At 45.4% G+C, this 19,626-nt stretch overlaps 2 protein-coding genes and 1 long non-coding RNA gene across 4 annotated transcripts in view; 2 read left to right on the forward strand and 1 right to left on the reverse strand.

The window, feature by feature from the left end:
• The first annotated feature begins 541 nt into the window (after nt 1-541).
• Nucleotides 542-10,209, forward strand: LOC307206485 (protein NipSnap homolog 3B-like). Its single transcript, XM_079959806.1, has 6 exons — nt 542-753; nt 5,225-5,432; nt 5,931-6,089; nt 7,388-7,537; nt 8,529-8,615; nt 8,708-10,209. The coding sequence occupies exons 1-6, from the start codon at nt 691-693 to the stop codon at nt 8,782-8,784; spliced, it is 744 nt and encodes a 247-aa protein (XP_079815932.1). The 5' UTR covers nt 542-690; the 3' UTR covers nt 8,785-10,209.
• A 385-nt stretch (nt 10,210-10,594) lies between these two features.
• ABCA1 (ATP binding cassette subfamily A member 1) overlaps nt 10,595-19,626 on the reverse strand; it is a 112,693-nt gene continuing 103,661 nt past the window's right edge. The window contains exons 46-50 of one of the 2 annotated variants that reach the window (XM_079959045.1): nt 18,485-18,619; nt 17,140-17,243; nt 16,335-16,427; nt 15,257-15,500; nt 10,595-13,420 (exon numbers count right to left, since the gene is read on the reverse strand). In XM_079959045.1, coding sequence (XP_079815171.1) covers nt 13,280-13,420; nt 15,257-15,500; nt 16,335-16,427; nt 17,140-17,243; nt 18,485-18,619 — 717 coding nt within the window. In that variant the 3' untranslated portion in view covers nt 10,595-13,279. Of the gene's footprint in view, nt 13,421-15,256; nt 15,501-16,334; nt 16,428-17,139; nt 17,244-17,422; nt 17,463-18,455; nt 18,620-19,626 lie in introns of those variants that run through there. The other variant, XM_079959046.1, reaches the window with a different exon arrangement.
• On the forward strand, nt 17,439-18,400 carry LOC307206658. Its single transcript, XR_013834465.1, has 2 exons — nt 17,439-17,490; nt 17,859-18,400. It is a non-coding gene; the product is annotated as an uncharacterized lncRNA (long non-coding RNA).

Below are 19,626 nucleotides of genomic sequence, written 5' to 3' on the forward strand. Positions count from 1 at the left end.
AGTACTGGAGCCTCAGCTTCACAATCTGTCCTTCCAGTGAGCACTCAGGGCTGATTTCCTTCAGAATGGAGAGGTTCTCACACATATTTGCACCTTCAGCGGAGAAGGGTGCAGAACATTGCGCACCAAGAAGCTCTCTCCAGTTGCTCCCCTCCTAGCTTCAGCAAGTTTGGGTCCCAGGCAGCAGGCAGTCGTGGCCCCCGGCCTCTCAGGGAAGCCTCCTCCTGCCAGTTCCGCGTGGAGTCCTGCCTAATTCCCTCCTCCTCGTTCGCAAGACACCTTGCCAAAAACGAAAACCCCTGTGCGTAAAAGGCCTTTTCCCCTGCGCAATACGACGCCCACGTCGCCCTGGCCACCCTCCTCCCTCCCTCCCTCACCAGCAGCGTCTTTTGAATTGTAATGGTCAGGCGATTCCCCCCCCCCACGCCAGCCGCCCACCCCGCCCCCCCCCCACCCGCGAGCTCGCGGAAAGAAAGATATGGCGAGGGGGACGCGCGCGCAAAGGTCGCCGCCGTAGCCGCGCGCCTTCTGGGCGGCGGCCACGAGGTGCGCGCCGTCCAATGCTTTCTGCGGGCGGGCCGGGCGAGGGCAGCGGCTGCCGTGCGACGCAGGAAGCGCCTCTCGGTGCATTTAAGGGCGGCTGGGCTGCATTGTAGTTGCCGCCGCCTCGTCCTCTCCCGCGGGGAGACCATGCTGGCTTCCCGCGCGCTCTTCGGGAGAGTCGCCGCAGCGGCGCGAAGGGCCACCGCTGAGGTAAAGGGAGAGCCCGAAAGGGGGTGAAAAGGAGCCCGAAGGAGGGGGGACAAGGGGCGCAGGAGACCAGGCGAGGAGAGGCACCCTAGGGCGCCCTGGTGCTTAGATGAGCGTGCCCTGCAGGCAGCAGAAACCTGGGTGGCGCCGCCTTCTCCAGGGTAGCGGGTGGGGAGAAGCTGCTCCTCTTGGTTTCCTGCCTGCTAGAAATGCCAGCAAAACTTAAGCAGGAGGGGAAACGAGTAGAAGCAGGAAGAGAAGGAGCAAATGTCAATCCATAGAAGCATCCTAGCATTGTCGAGTTGGAAAGGATCCCGAGGTATCTCGTCCAAGGCCCTGCAATGCAGGAATCTCGACTAAACCATCCATGGCAGATGGACATTCAACCTCGGCTTAAAAGCCTCCGAGGAAGGAGAGTCCAGAAGCCCAAGGAAGGCGGAGGGATGTGACCCGATCCCAAGCCTGGGACTGGACTTTGAAGACCTCAGGGCCTGGCAAGAACTTGGCTGAGGCGCTTCCTCTTGTGCCAGTTTCAGAGGTCGGGGTAGCTGCCAGCCTTTCTTGCACTGCGTCTCATGTTCCGGGGTTTTGAATAGGTATCAAGGGAGCAGCAGCAATGGCAATCCACCACTGTGTTGCTTTTAGCCTATCTGCATATATGGTGATGTGCATTCAAAAGAAGTATACTATGCTTCTGGAAGGGACGCAGGTGGCGCTGTGGGTTAAAGCCTCAGCGCCTAGGGCTTGCCGATCGAAAGGTCGGCGGTTCGAATCCCTGCGGCGGGGTGCGCTCCCGCTGCTCGGTCCCAGCGCCTGCCAACCTAGCAGTTCGAAAGCACCTCCGGGTGCAAGTAGATAAATAGGGACCGCTTACCAGCGGGAAGGTAAACGGCGTTTCCGTGTGCGGCTCTGGCTCTGGCTCTGGCTCTGGCCAGAGCAGCGATGTCACGCTGGCCACGTGACCCGGAAGTGTCTCCGGACAGCGCTGGCCCCTGGCCTCTTAAGTGAGATGGGCGCACAACCCCAGAGTCTGTCAAGACTGGCCCGTACGGGCAGGGGTACCTTTACCTTTACCTTTTATGCTTCTGGAAAGTGATGGTCTGCCTATTCTAGGACAGGCTTCAGGCTTGTTGTATTTTCTTTTTCTTTTTTCTTTTTTACTACAAACCAACAAGAGTACGTCAAGGTGCAAGTAGATAAATAGGTACCGCTCCAGCAGGAAGGTAAACAGCATTTCCATGTGCTGCTCTGGTTCGCCAGAAGCGGCTTAGTCATGCTGGCCACATGACCCGGAAGCTGTATGCCGGCTCCCTCGGCCAATAAAGCGAGATGAGCACTGCAACCCCAGAGTTGGTCACGATTGGACCTAATGGTCAGGGGTCCTTTTACCTTTACCTTTTAACAAGAGCTGGGTGCGAAAGGCAGCTTGGGGGAGAATTTATGGCTTAAGTTTGATAAGGAAAACTGAGTTGCAATTAAAGGAAGAGAAACTAAGAAGACGCAGAAACTTGGTGCAAGTCATAATTTAACGAAGGTCTAATTTGAATGAGGAGGAAAAATAAATAAATTCAGGTCTCCCTGGCTTACATCCAGTCCTTTAACTAGTTCAGCACCATGATTATTGCACTGCAGGAACTCTCTGGAACTTGTGTGAAAAAAATGTGGTTTCTTCACAAAACGATAGCTTGTAAAACTGCAGAAAACAAAACTCTGCTTCAGCCACAGCAGGACCCTGGCACATGTTTGCAAAGCGAAATTTTGAATCTTGCAATGTGAGTCTGATAATATCCTGGAGAGAATAAATCCAGGGCAGTTGGGAGGTTCAGCTGCTGTATTCCAGTGAATTCTCCAACTCTTTCTACATTTAAAGTACAACTAACTGATTTGTATCACTGTGAACCAAGGGAAGTCTATAGAGCCCTCTAGAGAGATGCAGTTTCCAGCAGCTTCTCTTGGGTGGGTGGAGAAAGCTGAGCAACAAAGCAAATTGTTCCCTGGAAACCTTACAAAAGAGTACAGCTGAAATATAACATGTTCGTTTATTTCCCTGGAGGTATTGCTGGCACTTGGGATAGTCTAAAAACAGCGCAGAAGCAGCAATTAATTTCCCACCTTCCTTTTTGGTTCTTGCTGGTAGTTGTGAGCGCTTTGCAATAAATGACTGCTAGTGCCGGGTAGGCAGCTTGAACTGAGAAGAGAGGAAACTGACCTTGTGTGTTTTATTTCACTGGGAAACAAGCCCAGTTTGATCACGTCTGTGTAGTGTCCTCTCTGGTGTTTTGTGTAGCACAGACTTCTGTGAGATTAGGAAGGACCAAAGTACAGTTCTTGAAATGCAGCCTGGGCTGCCGTCTCTCTTGAATGCACTCTGGGAAGTAAGGCCTGTAGAACTCAAAAATGATTTAATTCAATCTATTATGAGGCTGTTCAAGTGTCAGCTGAAGTCAAAGCCCTCATACAAGCGCACTTGGGATTTTTCCTGCCTTCTTGGAGTACGTTGGAGGAAAGATGGGGTATAAATGTAATACAGTGGACAGAGTCAGTGTGGTGTAGTGGTTAAGAGCGGTAGTCTCATAATCTGGGGAACCGGGTTCACGTCTCCGCTCCTCCACAGGCAGCTGCTGGGTGACCTTGGGCCAGTCACACTTCTTTGAAGTCTCTCAGCCCCACTCACCTCACAGAGTGTTTGTTGTGGGGGAGGAAGGGAAAGGAGAATGTTAGCCGCTTTGAGACTCCTTAAAGGGAGTGAAAGGCGGGATATCAAATCCAAACTCTTCTTCTCTTCTTCACTTGGGTTGCAGACGTGATCCATGGGGGAGGCACGTTCGCAACCCGCAGCATTCGCAACCCACAGTGCCGTGTCTGCACACGCATGGGTTGCCATTCGGCGCTTCTGTGCATGCACGACCGCCAAATCCCAGAAGTAACCCGTTCTGGTACTTCCGGGTTTCGGTGCGTCTGTAACCCGAAAAAACGCCCCCAACTAAAGACTCATGGCAAGAAAAACTGATGGACTATGCAGAACTGGCAAAACTGACATATAAACTACGGGACAAGGATACCTGTGACTTTAAGGATGAATGGGAACCCTTCGCAAAGTATCTGAAGACACAACAAAGCGAACTCGACTCCTTGGCAGGTTTTGAATAAACATTCACAAACTTTTTATTGATAATAATCAGCTAAATAGTTTGAGGATCTATACAACTGTGTAACATGCAGAAAACAGCATTCTTAGAGAAACCAAAGACTGGAACTGAGGGAAGTCGGGGGGTGCAACCTGAAGCATCTGTAATCCAAGGTATGACTGTAATAAATAAATAGGATATACCCGCCACTATCCAAGTGTCCCCGAGGCTCTTGCCCTCTGAAGATAGCCTGGCATCAGAGAGGGTTCTCCTGCATCTTCAGGCACAAAAGATGGGTGGGGGCTTTTCTTTGATCCCATGCTCCTGCTGGAGTAGAAGCTGTACTAGCCCAGTGGTAAGCTGGCAAGTGCATTTGTGGATTCTTAAAGATTCCTAAAATTCGCAAGAACGTTGGAAGTTACCTTACAGCAAATCGGACCATCCGTTCATCTAGCTCAGTATTGACTGACTGGCAGTGACACTCCAGGGCTTCAGACAGGTTTCTCTTCCAGCTCTACCTGAAGATGCTGGGGAGAAAACTTGACACCTTCACTGGCATGTGAAGTATGTGCTCTGCCCCTGAGCTTTGGCTCAGCTGGAGTGGGCAGCTTGGAACTCTAGACTCTTAATTTATACACAGTTGTCCCTCTGTACACTTCACAGTAAAGTAGATTCAACTGAAGTCATTGCTTTGCATTTAAACTCTAACTTGGAAGAATTTGAAAATATATAAAAATGTATAAAGGCTGCAGTCCGAACCATGTCCACTCAAAAGTAAAAGGGGGGGGTGTGTGTAGGACTGCAGTTTTTTTCGTAGTGCTGCTTTTTTCAGTCGTGGGAAGATCAAATGTTGTTTGAGTGACTTCCAGTACAGTCATACATTGGAAGTCGAATGGAATCTGTTCCAGAAGTCCACTTGACTGCCAAACCGTTTGGAATCAAAGCGCGGCTTCTGATTGGCTGCAAGAAGCTCCTGCAGCCAATCGGAAGCCATGGAAGCCCTGTTGGAAGCTGCAGAAGCCCTGTCTGACGTTCAGTTTCCAAAAATAATTCGTAAACTGGAACAGTCAGTTCCGGGTTTGCGGTGTTGAGGAGCCAAAACATTCGAGAACTAAGCTGTTCAAAAACCAAGGTACAGCTGTATTTTTTATTCATTGACAGCTAATTAAAATTTTAGCTGAGTGAAGCTCAACCAGAATGAGTTTGTGGTCTTGTCTGCTATTGCCATCAGTAATGACAACCGTTCTCTTTCTCTCTGACCTTGTAAGTTCACATTGCATGTGCAAACTAAGTAACTTGCGGACTGCGTTCTTATGTATTTCCCCCCTAAATTATTTTCTTTTCAGGTCTCATCGCCTTTTTCCACAGGGCCCAGGCAAGATGATGGCACATTCTACGAATTCCGTACCTATACTGTTAAGCCAGACAAGATGAAAGACTTCCTGGAACTGACCAGCAAAAACATTCACCTTCGTACAGCTCATTCTCAGATGGTTGGATACTGGACCTCAGAATTTGGGGGACTGAATAAAGCTTTCCATATTTGGAAATATGGTATGCAAAGCTTCTCTACGTAGTTCCTTGGGGTTGTAACCGAGCATCTAAGACTGTTGCTCTGGATCTCCTGTGGGGTGTGAATCTACTCAGGTTACTTGTGCAACATGGGAAGCTGCTGCTCTTTAGGAGCTCCTATGTCATCAGTGTTGTTTAACAACCATGCCAAAGTTGGCAACTGGGAAGTGGGCCAAGGAGCGTCACACAGGGAGTGTAGGTTTTGTCGAAGCACCGCCAGTTGCTGACCCCCCCCCCTAGTTCATTCCAATTGAGTGCATTTTATTTTGGACCAACTTAACTATTTCAAAGTCATGAGCAATTCTGGCGAGGCTGGCATCAAGGGGCACATGGCTGTTGCGCCCTCCTCGTGCCATCCTCCCCAGATCCAAACTCTGTAAGGTCGCACAGGGAAGGCGGTGTGGGGACGCGGCAACCGTGCGCCCTTCGAGCCCAGCCTCACACATCCCTCTCTTTGACATCCCTCTTTTTGGATTTTAGAGAGCTTTGCTCAGAGATCTGCGGTCCGGACAGCATTGGCCAAGGACCAAGAATGGCAAGAAAAATACATGTCTCGAATGCTGCCCTTGTTAGACAAACAAGACAACGAAATTGCGTACCTGGTGCCCTGGTGTGAACTTGGCACCCCTCCCAAGGATGGTAAGCTTGTGTGTGTGTGTGTGTGTGTGTGTGTGTGTTTGTGTGGAGCCCAGCGTAAAGCTGTTGACTCACTACTATTAAATGGTTTCATTTAGTGGAAACTTGTAGATATGTTGGCATCTTTGATTATATAGACTCTTCCCCCCCCCCCTCCTGAAATCAACTGTCACGCAATGGGTTTTCAATCTGTGTTCTGACTCTGCAGCCATATGGGCTAGAAATAGGCTTTTAAAAGGCTGTGGTTCCTTATATTCTAGGATGAAGAAGCTTTTAATCCATATTTCTCCCAAACTTCAAATGAACTTTAAGCCTAATTTTGTACTTTTTGCGTTTTGTTTACTCCTTGTTCTTCTCACCTCCTTTTTTATTATTATTAAAGATTTTCTTGATTTACAAAAGTGTCTGCAATGTCTCTCTCTCTCGTATTCCCCCCCCCCCATGTAACATTTTTACAAATCAGTTTCATTTGTTGAGACATTAGGAAGAAAAACAAACAGCAAAGAAACTGCACAAGCAAGGCTGGGGTTCCTTAGAAGCTTGTTAATGGTAGATGAGCTAAAGTATATTTGTGCGCCTCAGAAATGTGAACCCCCAACACAAAGATAGGATTCATTGTGCTGCTGGTACAGATTCAGCCAATTACAGAGCAGTCCAGTGGGGAAGGGGGGAAATTGCCTTTTCTCATGTCCCGCTGGGCTCACACTGTTTCACTGCTCCAGAGATGGCATGTCTTCTGTTCTGGGAGTATGTTGAAGGAATGGGTGAGCTATAAATTCAGTGTCTCTCCTGACACACCCTTGCCACATCTCTTTGCCCAACAACACAGAGAAGCTGGCTGCAAACCTTCCTTCGGTCTCGAGGAGCATCTCTTTCTCTCCGCTCTTGGAAAGAGAAATCCAACAGACACCCTTGGAACACTCTCGCAGAAGCTATAGGATTGCAGCTTTTTAGCCTGTATATTTTTATTCTGCACATTTCATTCTATTTTGCTAGTTAAGGGGCACACAGCAAGATGTTATGCAGGGCATTGAATCCCCAACCCGTTAATGCTGAAATCCTGCTAAGCGTTCCCCCCCCCCCTTTTGAAGATCTTGTCAGAATTCCCGCCAATCACAAAATTGTACCTGCTCAGCCACAAAGGACTACAATTAATTTTTTTTTAAGAGTTGAAGACTGATGTATTCTGGAATCTGTGCTTTCTGGTTTTGTTCAGTTGCATAACCCTGGTTAGGTTCTTTTGGAGGCCTAACACTAGTTAATCAATTTGTTCATGATGCTTTGCTTTCTTTCCTGTCTAGGAGTCTATGAGTTGGTTACGTTCCAGATGAAGCCGGGGGGACCAGCCGTGTGGGGCCAATCCTTTAAAGCAGCAATTAGTATTCACATAAAGACAGGATACACTAAACTGATTGGTGTCTTCCACACAGAATACGGACTACTTAACAGAGGTACAATACTTGTCCATTTTCAGTACAAACCTGGGCTCTGTCACCTGCTGGTCTTCTGGCAAAGTATAATAATCAAGCAGTTTGCCTTTTGAGTTGGAACTGATGTAGCTCTTCCCCGTCCTTGAATCTCATAGGGACTAGAAACCTGGACAGGGGCTGCAAAATTATCTCCCTTATTTGAACGGCGACAGATTTTAGCTCTTCATTCCATTCTTTGGAAGCACGTCTCTGTAACTAATAGTGAAGTCCAGAACATTTACTAATGTTTCTTTGTTTATTGCATTTCTTCTCCAAGCAGCTCAAGGTGGTGTACAGTGGTGCCCCGCAAGACGAATGCCTCGCAAGACGAAAAACTCGCTAGACGAAAGAGTTTTCCGTTTTTGAGGTGCTTCGCAAGACGAATTTCCTTATGGGCTTGCTTTGCAAGACGAAAACGTCTTGCTGCTAAGCCGCTAATAGCCGTGCTTCGCAAGACGAAAAATTCGCTAGATGAAAAAACTCGCAGAGCGAATTAATTTCGTCTTGCGAGGCACCACTGTATGTGGTTCTCCTCCTCCTCAATTAATCCCCTACACAACAACCCTGTGAGGTAGGTTAGGCTGAGAGGCAGTGAGACTTTTAATCTCAGGGTTGTGGGTTCAAATCCCATGTTGGGCAAAAAATCCGTGCATTGCTGGGGGTTGGGCTAGATGACCCCTGTGGTCCTTTCCAACTCTACAATTCTATGATAATAAATCCATGGCTGGCCCAAGGTCACCCAGTGGCCAAGTGGGCATTTGAACCCTGGTCTCCCAGGTCCTAGCCCAACACTCTAACCACTGCACTACACTAACTGTACTGCATAAGCACTGCTTTCTAAAAGAATCCCTTTCAGCAAAACACTTTTGTGAATGCTTTCCTTATCCGGAGCACAGGATTTCCCAGCAAAACAGAAGGAGATAGGCAGGTATTTAATTCACAATATAATTTAGCTATAGCTTTTTCTTCCTAGTTCATGTGCTTTGGTGGAATGAAAACTCAGACAGTCGCGCTGCTGGAAGACACTCTGCCCATGAGGATCCCAGAGTAGTAGCAGCAGGTAAATGAAAGGTTTCTCTTTCTTTATTTCTTTTACAATCCTTTAAATCAAAACCCCTTCTCTTTTTAACTATCTGTTTAATTTATTTTCAGTTCGGGAAAGTGTTCAGTTCCTGGAATCGCAGCAGAACTGTCTCCTGGTACCTGCAGCATTTTCACCCCTGAAATAGTTTTCTATACCTACTAATGGCGGTTTTCTTAAAAACAAAAAAACCACAGACTTTTAAGTGATGTCCTAATGCAGCCTTACTGCTGCCCGTTTACAAGGTTTGGTGCAAACCCAATCTCCCATCTTTTCTTTCTGCTTGCAGCAACACACCTCTCCCCCTGTTGGAATTGCAATGCATGATGGCAGAGGGCACGATCCACCCACTAAACGAGAATTCAGAGCTTACTAAACTACTTATAAAAATTGGCTCTCATAAATTCTTTGCACGAGGGCTGTGCTGCTAGCGATGTGATGTGAAAGTCCTCTGGTGTTGGGAATAAATGGTCAGGGAAGTCCGGGGAAGAGAGTCTAAGGCAGAGGAAACGCCGCTTTGTAAACCCTGTCAGCCTTGCACTGGTCAAAGCAGAAGGTGAGGCTGCTATATATTTCCCCCCTGCCTTTTTTCTTCACACTCCCAAACTTGTTTCAGTGGGAAGACAAGTTATGCCAACTCTACAGCTAGCAGAGCTTCCTTCCTATTCTGGGGGTCATGTCTGGGGAACAAGGCAGCTTTGTAACCACAGCTTCCCCCTGCCCATCCCATCATGACTTCGCTTTAACCTTACTGCCTTGCAGAGATTTCCATTGCTGATCAAAGGAGGGATTCCAGAGTGGAGTTCCTTTTCCATGGGTGGACCCTCTTCTCCACCTGCAGTGGGGAAGAGTACATGCTATTGTGCCCTAAGAGAGCTAAAAAGTGATTTAAGAGACACACAGTCTTTTCCCCACAGTCTACATGCTTCTTTTAATCAAACCCTATTTGCAGGCTTTCAAACTATGCACACGGAGCAAAATGGGAAGAATAGCAAACATCATGAGTAGTGATTTCTTTCTTTTTTTCAGTTCCACAAGCCCTACAGTTTCCACCTCGGCTGTTCTAAAGCTCAAAAGCTGCATCAGCCCAGTGGTGAGATCTGTTTGCCTATGATGATACAAATTTCCAATGCTGGCCTAAGCAATGTAATTTTTGGATTTCTCATTAACTGCCTGGCTGCAGTTGGGTCTAAATCTGGGTCAGAGGAACCCTTGCAGTGCAGTTTACATAGTGGTTGAGTGAGTAAGAAACCATGAAGATGACTTTCTCCCCTATACACACATACACACGTTTTTAAATGCAGCATGGGAACTCATCTGTCAGTTTCTGTTTAGGGTCCAGGCTGGCTTTTATTACCTTTACAATACATGGAAAAGTTCACCTCATTCATTTCATGTGCATGGAGCTCTCGCTGGCTTGCTAAAATGCTGAAACTGTGAATTAACTTGTTATTTCTGGAAGCGCCTCTGTTCATTCATCTCCGTTGCATATGCTTGCATACCTAGAACAATCGTCTCAAATACCTGGGATGTGAATGTGGAAATGTGAACATTAAAAAGGACTCCTTTTGGGGGGCGTTTATACATACTACTGTGGTCTTGCTTCTGTTTTAATTGCTTCTGGCGCTTCAGATTTTAGACATAGCATCCTTACTGAAGTGGCTATCTTCAGTTATGTCAGGGTGGTAAAGTTATTTTAAAAACCCAAGGGTGGGTTTTTTTTGCAGATGCAGGAAGAGTTCATTTACAGACTTCACAAGGGAGAATGCAGCGGCTGAGATCCATTGTCTTTAGGTGCTGAGCTACTTAACGATGCAGAAATGAATGTTTGGACTGTTGCCACTTCAAATGGCAATGGGGTGGCAGATTTTTTGAACATCACTTTTTACCAGTAAACTTGGAAATGATTTCTAACTTGGCAATAGATTTGTGCAGTAGTCTTAATAGTAAATGCACAATTGTAGACCAGCAACACTTTATTTTTTATGCTCGATACAAGGCAATTAACAAATGCCTATTAATACTTCACAAATAGTTATTAGCAATACAAATATATATTCGTTTTTCATGAAAATGTCCATTGAAAAGATTAACTTAATTTGTGTGTGAGGAAAAATGCTCTAGATTTTTTGCAAAGTTAACGGGGTATTCCAGTGCAAAAATAGATCCCATTACAGCTAGCATAAAGTGCTTGGAATGAAGGACCAATCGTATTAAAGGGAGAGGAGTTTGAAACTGGGGAGGAAAGACATGGTAATAGACGCTTACCATATTACTTCTATAAGGAAAAAAAGTGTCGATAGCAAAGAGCCTCTACAGCGCTACGAATACTGCAGAGGGATGCAACAACTTCGCCACACACATACTGAAGTGGTAGGTGTTCTTAACACAGTTCCATGATCAGTGGTTTTGTATCACAATATGTTTAGCACGGAGGAGAACCACACAAAAAGCTTGTGTAACGTGACTTATTTTGAGGCAACTGTACCATATTATACACAGTGCTAAGTGTTCAATATGAGGCCAAAGCTAGTCTGGATCTCCACTCCTGCCAGGAAGCACTGCTAAGAACTCGTTTCACATGAAAAGAGTTAAGCACGTGTTCTTGCAAGCAGTTAAGATTTACAGTGCAGTCCTCTCTACGTGTCTCTCATTTCAAACTCTTGCTGCAACCCTATCGCATTTGCATGGGAGCAATAGTCACTGAACTCAAATGAAACAAGACTTCTGAGTAGACATGTAGAGGAGCTTAACCTCTTGTTTGGACTGTGTCTTTCTTGGGCAAAATTGCAAGTATTATTCTAAATAATACATTAAAAGGGCACTTTATATTATGCCCAGAGAGGCTGACCATTGTGTACAATCAGTTAAGCACTCTTGTGCGTTAGCATTGCCAAACAGCGGCTGAGTACTAATTATTCATAGTATCCTCTGTGGGGAAAAGAGAAGCACCCAGCATTGAGTTGCATGAGCTGTAGGCATTTTGTGACTAGTGGCTTGGATGGAAAAGGATGTTAAAGGATGGCAAAAGGCATTTGGGCATACTCTAGCAAAAGCTAGTTGTATGGGCACTCAGGACAGTTTCTGAATAAACGTGTAGGATCCAGACGCCTGTCCCATTTACTTTCAAAGACTTTTGCTGTAACCAGCCTTTTCTGCCTTGCACTGTCATATTGGAATAAGGACATGGTCATGTTGCAGGCATGACGATGTTTGGTAAACTCCAGTTTTTGTTTAAAAGAAAGACAGTCCAGTGTTACAAAGAATTGCCCACAGCCATTTTCCCACTAAGCCTAGCCTTGCATAAAAGTACCTACTCGATTGACCTTTTTTTCTAAAACAAAACATTTGATTGCTTCCCAGATGAGCAACTGTTTTGCAAATCACCTTTAAAAGATCACTTCATCATATTTTTCAGTTGATTCAGTCTAGTAAACTTTTTGCCTGGGATTGCCACGCCTAAACTGGGATGGGATAGATGACAGGACTTCGAAAGGAACAAGTGGCAGCAATGTCCATCATGCGTCAGAGAAACATGGCTTGACTTCTAATGTGGGAAAACCTATCACAGTACATTGTATGATTACCAAAACTGGGGAAAGGATTGCTAGACTAGAAAAAGAAATGTGACCGTTTGTACAAATGAATCTAGGTTCTAGACACTTGGCGTAATATAGGCCCAAGACTGAAAGTGATTTGATACTTTGGGACAAGGGAGGCGTGACAGCATCTCCACGTATCCCCAGAAGGTGCCAGGTCACATTTAAATAATACTGTTGCAATGAAAACAGACATATCAAACTTGATTCTTAACAAAAGCTGAAAACGGCTTCACGAAAGCAGAGTGGAAGAATGAGCAATTGGTCACCATACCATTGGGACAGAAATCCTCTCAAATGTTTCCATGGTTGATTGTTAATTCTGCCGCACCCTAATAAGAAACTAAGTGATTTGTTGTTGTTTTTATGCGTGTTTTGAGATGGTGTGCTTCACGGCCCGCTGGTAAGGCCAACGGTGATCTTCCTCCTCATCCCCCTAAACTTGTGTAGTTAATGGGGCCCAACCGCTAATACTTAAATAAGGCCACAACAATGCATTACGTGGTGAAGAATTGGCACTGGTTTCGCCGGTACACTCATTGCCAGCAATGGATGTTGCGCCACAGCAATTCCACCCGCCCTCTGGAAGGGCAATGCATGCCTTAAAATGGCAAATAAATAATTACTGGCCAAGAATCCTCTGAGCAGTTGTTGCGCCACCCCTGACCGGGAAACGTACTAAGTAGAAACAAGCAGGAGTATGGCAGAAGACCACATAGTAGAAAGTGGCACCATACCAGAATTTCACAGAGTTATTATGACGAAAGAACAACTAGATTCAAGTCTTTCACTAGAGAACAGTACAACAAGGCAACATCTCCAAGAGGCACTGCCTCCGTAATGGAATATTGATTTCTTTGCATTGAGTTGCATTGCATCAAATGGTTACTAGTAAAAAAAACACACGTTCAGTTTTATTTCCTTCCTCTCTGTATCCTCTTGTCTCTTTGCTCGTGGGACGATCTCCCCACTATGGCACAGAAAGGATGTCTGCCTTCACCTTTCTGCTCAGAACGGCTGCTGCGCCCTTTGCAACAGGGCTGCTCATACATAGCTTTCTTTCACCTTTTCATCTTTCAAAAAGGAAGTCAGAAGTGAGACATCTACAACAGTCTGGTTTTTGTGCAACGACAAGTCCTTTGTGTGGTCATCATCGCTTTGGTCCTTGGCGAAGTTTACAAATACCTGAGAGGGAGAAAAGGTAGAAAGACTAGGGTAAGTTGTTGACATTTTTATTATTATTGGGATACATCCCTCTAAGCTTTGCCCACTAAAGTTAGTCATGCCCATTAATTTCAATGGGTCCTGTTCTACTTTTGAACCCAGATCAGGTTGCAACACACAAAAAAGAAAGCACACCATCATAATATACTATCAGGATGCTGTCAGCGGCTCCCGGCTGGTTGTCCAGGAAAGTATAAAGACAAGAAAAGGTTTCTTACCGTCCTTTTTTATTTCAATATTTACAGAGAGAGGTTATAGAACCCAGCCTCTTGGATAATGGCATTGTCCTGAGGGAATCTCCACCCCCCATCCCTTCCTCATTCATCATCATCTCTACGGGTGCCACTAAGTGCCCTCTGTCTTTGAGCTCTTTGCTCTCCTACTTTTAAGGCTCGTCAGGTTCTGGGAGATGGAGGGTGTCAGGGAGAGGAAGACGGGGGAAGATTTAAGAACAGAAACCAGCACTTATAGAGAGCCTAAAAAGATCATTAGCGGCCTGTCGTCTGACAGCGAGTCAGAGGCAGGGGAGTAGGAGGATGAGGAGCCTGGAACAAGTCATTCTGTACACAGAGGAAGTCAGGGGAGGGGTTTCCGCAGACTTGCATGCTGGGTAAAAAAAAGGGGGGGAAGCAGAGGCGGCAACTGTGCCAAAGGGGCTGGAAGTTAATGGAAACACTGGAGATGTACTTTTGAACTTTGTCAATAAATCAAATAGACTGGAACTGGCCGTGAGCCCGGCGTTTTATCTATGCCGGCTTGACAGCATAAAGCCTCTGACAGAGGGTCTGGAATGCTTTCTAATGACAACGTGTCTGCTGGGTGTTGTTGTTCTGGCTCTCCCTTGACTTCCCAACTTTCCCCCTCATCTGCCTCTGATCTGTGACCTCCCGCAAACCCCTGCTGTAAATCTATACTGTCTTCCTCTTCCTCATCTCTGGAAGGGTCAGGAAGGGGAGACGGTCTCCACCATTTCTCCTCCTCTGCCCAGTCCCCAACATATACACACGCAAAATTATCGGAACAGCTGTTAAACATTAAATCAAGCAGAAATTTAAAACAAACAGAAAAGTACATATTTAAATGCATACAGAAAAAAGGCCGGTCTTCAGGTTCTGGTGAAAGATACTCTAAGGCAGAGCTTTCCAGACTTTTAACGCTGGTGACACACTTTTCAGACATGTATCATTTTCCCGCACAGTAATTCAGTTTTACTAGCAAACCTGAGGGTCAACTAACCCCTTGTAAGAGATATGGACACATATTGTACCGACACACCTACGCACTGCAGCCGACACACTAAAGTGTCGTGACACACAGTTTGGAAAGCTGTGCTCTAAGGGGACGTCAACTGGTTCACACATGCAAGTAGGTCATCAAGTGAGCCACAAGCGCGTGGAACTTCACCTCATGCTTCTCATGGAACAATAATTCCCCAGAGTTCCTCCACAGCTAGGCCCTGTGAAAGGGGCTACACATATCTTTCTTCTGCCGGCGTGGTTTGGGCACATGGTGCTTTGCAACATGATGGCGATGATGGATGGGCTAGATAACTTTGCATACTATGACCAGGGCTGAAATTGTCCAAGGTGGAGAGGAGCTTTTTTTGGGGGGGGGGGTTTGGTGGCATCTCCATGATAAAACCCTAGGGCAGATGCCTGAGGGCCAAATGTGACTCTCCGGACCTATCTGTCTGGCCCTCTGAACTCTCCTGGACTCAAAAATCCTACAAAAAGCAACTGAAGAGCCTCTGGGTTCCCACTCAATATGAGCACTGCCCTTAAGATATGAGAAACTTACTTGGTCAAGTGTGGTCTGTGAAACGGAGTAGTCTTCTATGTGGAGTCTCTTTTTGTTCTGGGAGAGGATGCTAAATATCCGAGCCAGAGAAGACTGAGAAGAGGGCAGCTGGTACTGCAGCATGTTGCAATGCTTCTCCTTCAGCACACTGCCCGGGAAGGCAAGCTCAAAGAAGTCTTGAACAGGCTTCAGGTCAGGGTTTGCCCCTGCTATTCGCACTATGATTGTGTAGCCATCTCCAAACCTGAAAAAAACAAACGGAGGAAAGTGTGGGACTTTCAACAGAGTAGCCTTCAAAAAATGGAGTGTTTTTTTTATTCCTGTAGCTTAAAAACACAGTAGGTGTTTGGTAAAGATCTTAACAGAAGTAGAATGAACACAAGACTATGCAGGAGAGCTTCAACTGATTTAACTTTTAGGCTAATCAACCAACAGCACAATTGTATACAACATATCTACAGTGGTACCTCGGTTTACAAACTTAATCTGTTCCGGAAGTCCATTCTTAAACCAAAACCAAGGCGCACTTTCCCTAAGGAGGCCTCTCGCCACCAGTGCCCTTCCACCATTCGGCTTCCGTTCGTAGACCAAGGTAAAGTTTGCAAACCAGGACACTACTTCTAGTTTTGTAGAGTTCATAAACCGAATAGTTCATAAACAGGGCTGTTCTTAAACTGAGGCACCACTGTACTGAGAAGCAAACCGTTTGAGTTCAAAGGAAGTTCACAGTGGGCATAGGATGCTTCCCCAAGTTTAAACTAATTATTAATCAAACGGGGCTGATTTTAAAATGGCAGGACAGCGAGGTAAGGACAACCAGGTTATTTTTTGAGACTATTTTGTTCTGGTGTGAGTTTGGGGGGGGGGACACACACATTAATGATGGCCTTTTCTCCTAATTGTTTTTGTTTATTAAGTTGTAAGGTACCTAAAGCATCCTTATTTTAAAAAGGGTGCTGATAGTGTTGTTTTGATATTATGCAAATGTGAATAAATGTAATCCATTAATTTATCAGATGATCCAGAACAGACTTCAAAATAAGTACAAAGGCAGCAAGGATAAAGCAGTGGCGCTTACCTGTTCTTCAGGTGCTGAACACTGCCAAGGCACCTGAACCGCCCATTGACCATGATCGCCATTCGAGTGCACAGGGCCTCACATTCTTCCATGCTGTGGGTAGGAGAACGAGTGAGTTAAATTGCGCAAATAAAGGTTCCGGCAAGTTTGCAAAATCAGTTTTGCATGGCACAGTTTTACATCCTCAAACAAAAAGGAAGACCTGGATATGCAGTCTTTAGAACCTTCAATACTAGAAGCTGCATTCTTTTAAAAAAAGAGAGCAATTGTCCTTCTAGCTAGCTCAATACTGCCAAGTCTGGCTGGTAGCAGCGCCAGGTCTAGTTTCAGGTCTTTGGCACCCTCCTAGCTGAGACAGAAATATCTCAGGACAGACATGTGCTCTACCACTAAGTGATAAGACCTTGATACTTAATAATATTAATAACAATAATTATAATTATAACATCTGAAACTGCTACCATCAGCTGCTATTTTTGTCATTTTCTGTACAACTACTAAGCTCTCTTTTTTCCTTGTATGGCTGAATTTAAAAATCAATTTTAAAAAGAATATTCAGTACTGTTAGGATATCGTGCTGTGTTCTGTTTCACGTTGTGTGTCTGTCTGGAGTTTTTGTACAATTTACACTAAATCCAGCCAAAATTAAACATGTCTCATTCATTTTGATGAAAGGGATTTTAGCATCCTTTTAGCTCCTTTTTTTGGTCACAATCCACTTGCAACCGAAAATGAAACAGTGGCTGAAACACACCACTGTGCTGTGTGATGCAAATAGCAGCTAAGAACGCCCCTCCCAGCTTACCTGTGAGATGTAAGGACGACAGACCTTCCCTCCTTGATGACGCTCAAGGCGCAGTTCCAAAGGAAACGGCGGGCCTTGGGGTCCATTCCTGTGGTCGGCTCATCCTGCAATTGAGATAAATAAGCACTGATCTTACTCGGCAGAGCATCATTTCATGATGATAAGCTCCATCACACCTTCCCTTCCTCAACCATCATGAAGCAGGGCTCATTCCATCAGTTTTGCTAAAAGACCAGCTGCATTAGTGCCTCCTTGATCCTGAGCTGTTTCCCATGGCAGTTGGACATTATAATAACTACTATTTAAGAACTGGTACTAGAGGCCTGGGGAAAGACATATAAAGATTTGAAGGTAAAGGTAAAGGGACCCCTGACCATTAGGTCCAGTTGTGGCCGACTCTGGGGTTGCAGCGTTCATCTTGCTTTATTGGCCAAGGGAGCCGGCGTACAGCTTCCGTGTCATGTGGCCTGCATGACCAAGCTGCTTCTGGCAAACCAGAGCAGTGCACGGAAACGCCGTTTACCTTCCCGCCGGAGCAGTACCTATTTATCTACTTGCACTTTGAGGTGCTTTCAAACTGCTAGGTTGACAGGAGCAGACACCGAGCAATGAGAGCTCACCCCATCATGGGGATTCGAACCGCCGACCTTCTGATCGGCAAGTCCTAGGCTCTGTGGTTTAACCCACAGTGCCACCCGCGTCCCTCTAAAGATTTGAAGAGAATGTGGAAAATGATTGTTGTTAAAAAAAACCTGAAGTTATGATACTGAGATGTACAGGATTTGATGGACTTATTGAGAGAAGGACTTGGTTCCTGTATTTGAGAGTGGATCCCAGGCCAAGACCATCCCATCCCTATAGATCACCAAAGAAGATAAAGAAGATTGGCAAAATAAATCAGTGAACTATGCAAGGCATATTAAATAATTTGAAAGCCCAAGCAGGGACAATTATTTAATGAATGTATTATTATTTTTTTGGAAGCTTTGTGTATAGATTCCTACATTGGTATAACTTTTAAAACTCAATTGTAATAAGATGAAAAGGTTTTAAAAATGGATTGTTAAGAATATAAGGTTTTATGGACGTGCATGAATAAGTACTAAACAAGAGGGGGAGTGGAGGGAAGTCAACTGAAATAATGGTTTAAAAAATTGTTCATGATACTTGCTCCCCCCTCTTTTTTATACAATGTTGATATTTTAATGCAATGTTGTTATTTATTTATTCTGGAAAATTTATAAAATGTTATTGAAAAAGGGGGGGAAAGGGGGGAAAAAGAACTGTATATAGAATTGCCTTTTTGCAGAATACACATTGCTAATGTGAGCAGCACCCTACTCACCAGGAAGACCACAGGAGGCCCTCCGATTAGGGCCATGGCAGTTGACAGCTTGCGCTTGTTCCCACCGCTGTAGGTGCCGGCACATCTTTCTGCATACTTCACGAGGCCCAGCTTGCGAACAGCCCATTCACCAACCTGCCAGATAAGAGGGCAATATGAACAGAGAAGAACAACCTCCAGGCTCTCTGCAGCTTTAAAAAGCTGCTGTTTGCGACTCCAGAATCCTACTTAGTTTTAACTGTCTGTTATATATTCCAGGCCATTCAGCACAGCAAATGAGGCTGAAGCACCTCCAGGTTCTTTAAGGTTGGAGACTTGACAATACAGCGTTGCCCCGCAAGACGAACGCCTTGCAAGACGGAAAACCCGCTAGACGAAAGGGTTTTCCGTTTTGGAGGCACTTCGCAAAACGAATTTCCCTATGGGATTGCTTCGCAAGACAAAATGTCTTGCGAGTTCCTGCGGGTTTTTTCCCCCTTTCCCCCCCTTTTCCTAAGCCGCTAAGCCGCTTATCAGCTGATCCGCTGATAAGCCGCTTATCAGCTGATCCGCTAAAAGCCGCTAAACCGCTAATAGCGCTAATCCGCTAAGCTGTCAATGGGCTTGCTTCGCAAGATGAAAAAAACGCTATACGAAGAGCCTCACGGAACGGATTAATTTCGTCTTGCGAGGCACCACTGTAGTGTTTCTAAAGAAAGTTGAAAGTGGCTCAGTTCACTTCCCACGGTGTATTTGCACCTTCCTTTTTACCCGCTTCTGCCTCTGTTCAATTGGAAACAATTCAAAAAATGCCCAGTGTTGCGTAAGTGGCTTGCTGTACATCATAATAAGTGGGGGCCTCTTTTTCAAGCTGCCTTTGATCCTCTGAAAAACATGACTATATATATCCAGTCAAAGGAAGCTGATGGCACAGCCAGAATGTTATGCCCATTGGGCTTTGCTGCAGCATTGTTGTTTTGCAAACATTCCTATTGTGTGTGCATTTACTTACTGCTTTAGATCATTGTTGCAAGCCACCACATGATTCTGGTGAAGCAAGATAGAAATGTCTTAAAATAAATAAAAAAATTATTTACTTTAAATAAATAAAGTAAGAGACCAACTAAGTTTGTTCTGGGTATAAGCTTTCATGTGCATGCAGA

This window comes from Podarcis cretensis, assembly GCF_951804945.1.
Source record: "Podarcis cretensis genome assembly, chromosome: 17".
In the NCBI taxonomy this organism is placed as follows: Eukaryota; Metazoa; Chordata; class Lepidosauria; order Squamata; family Lacertidae; genus Podarcis; species Podarcis cretensis.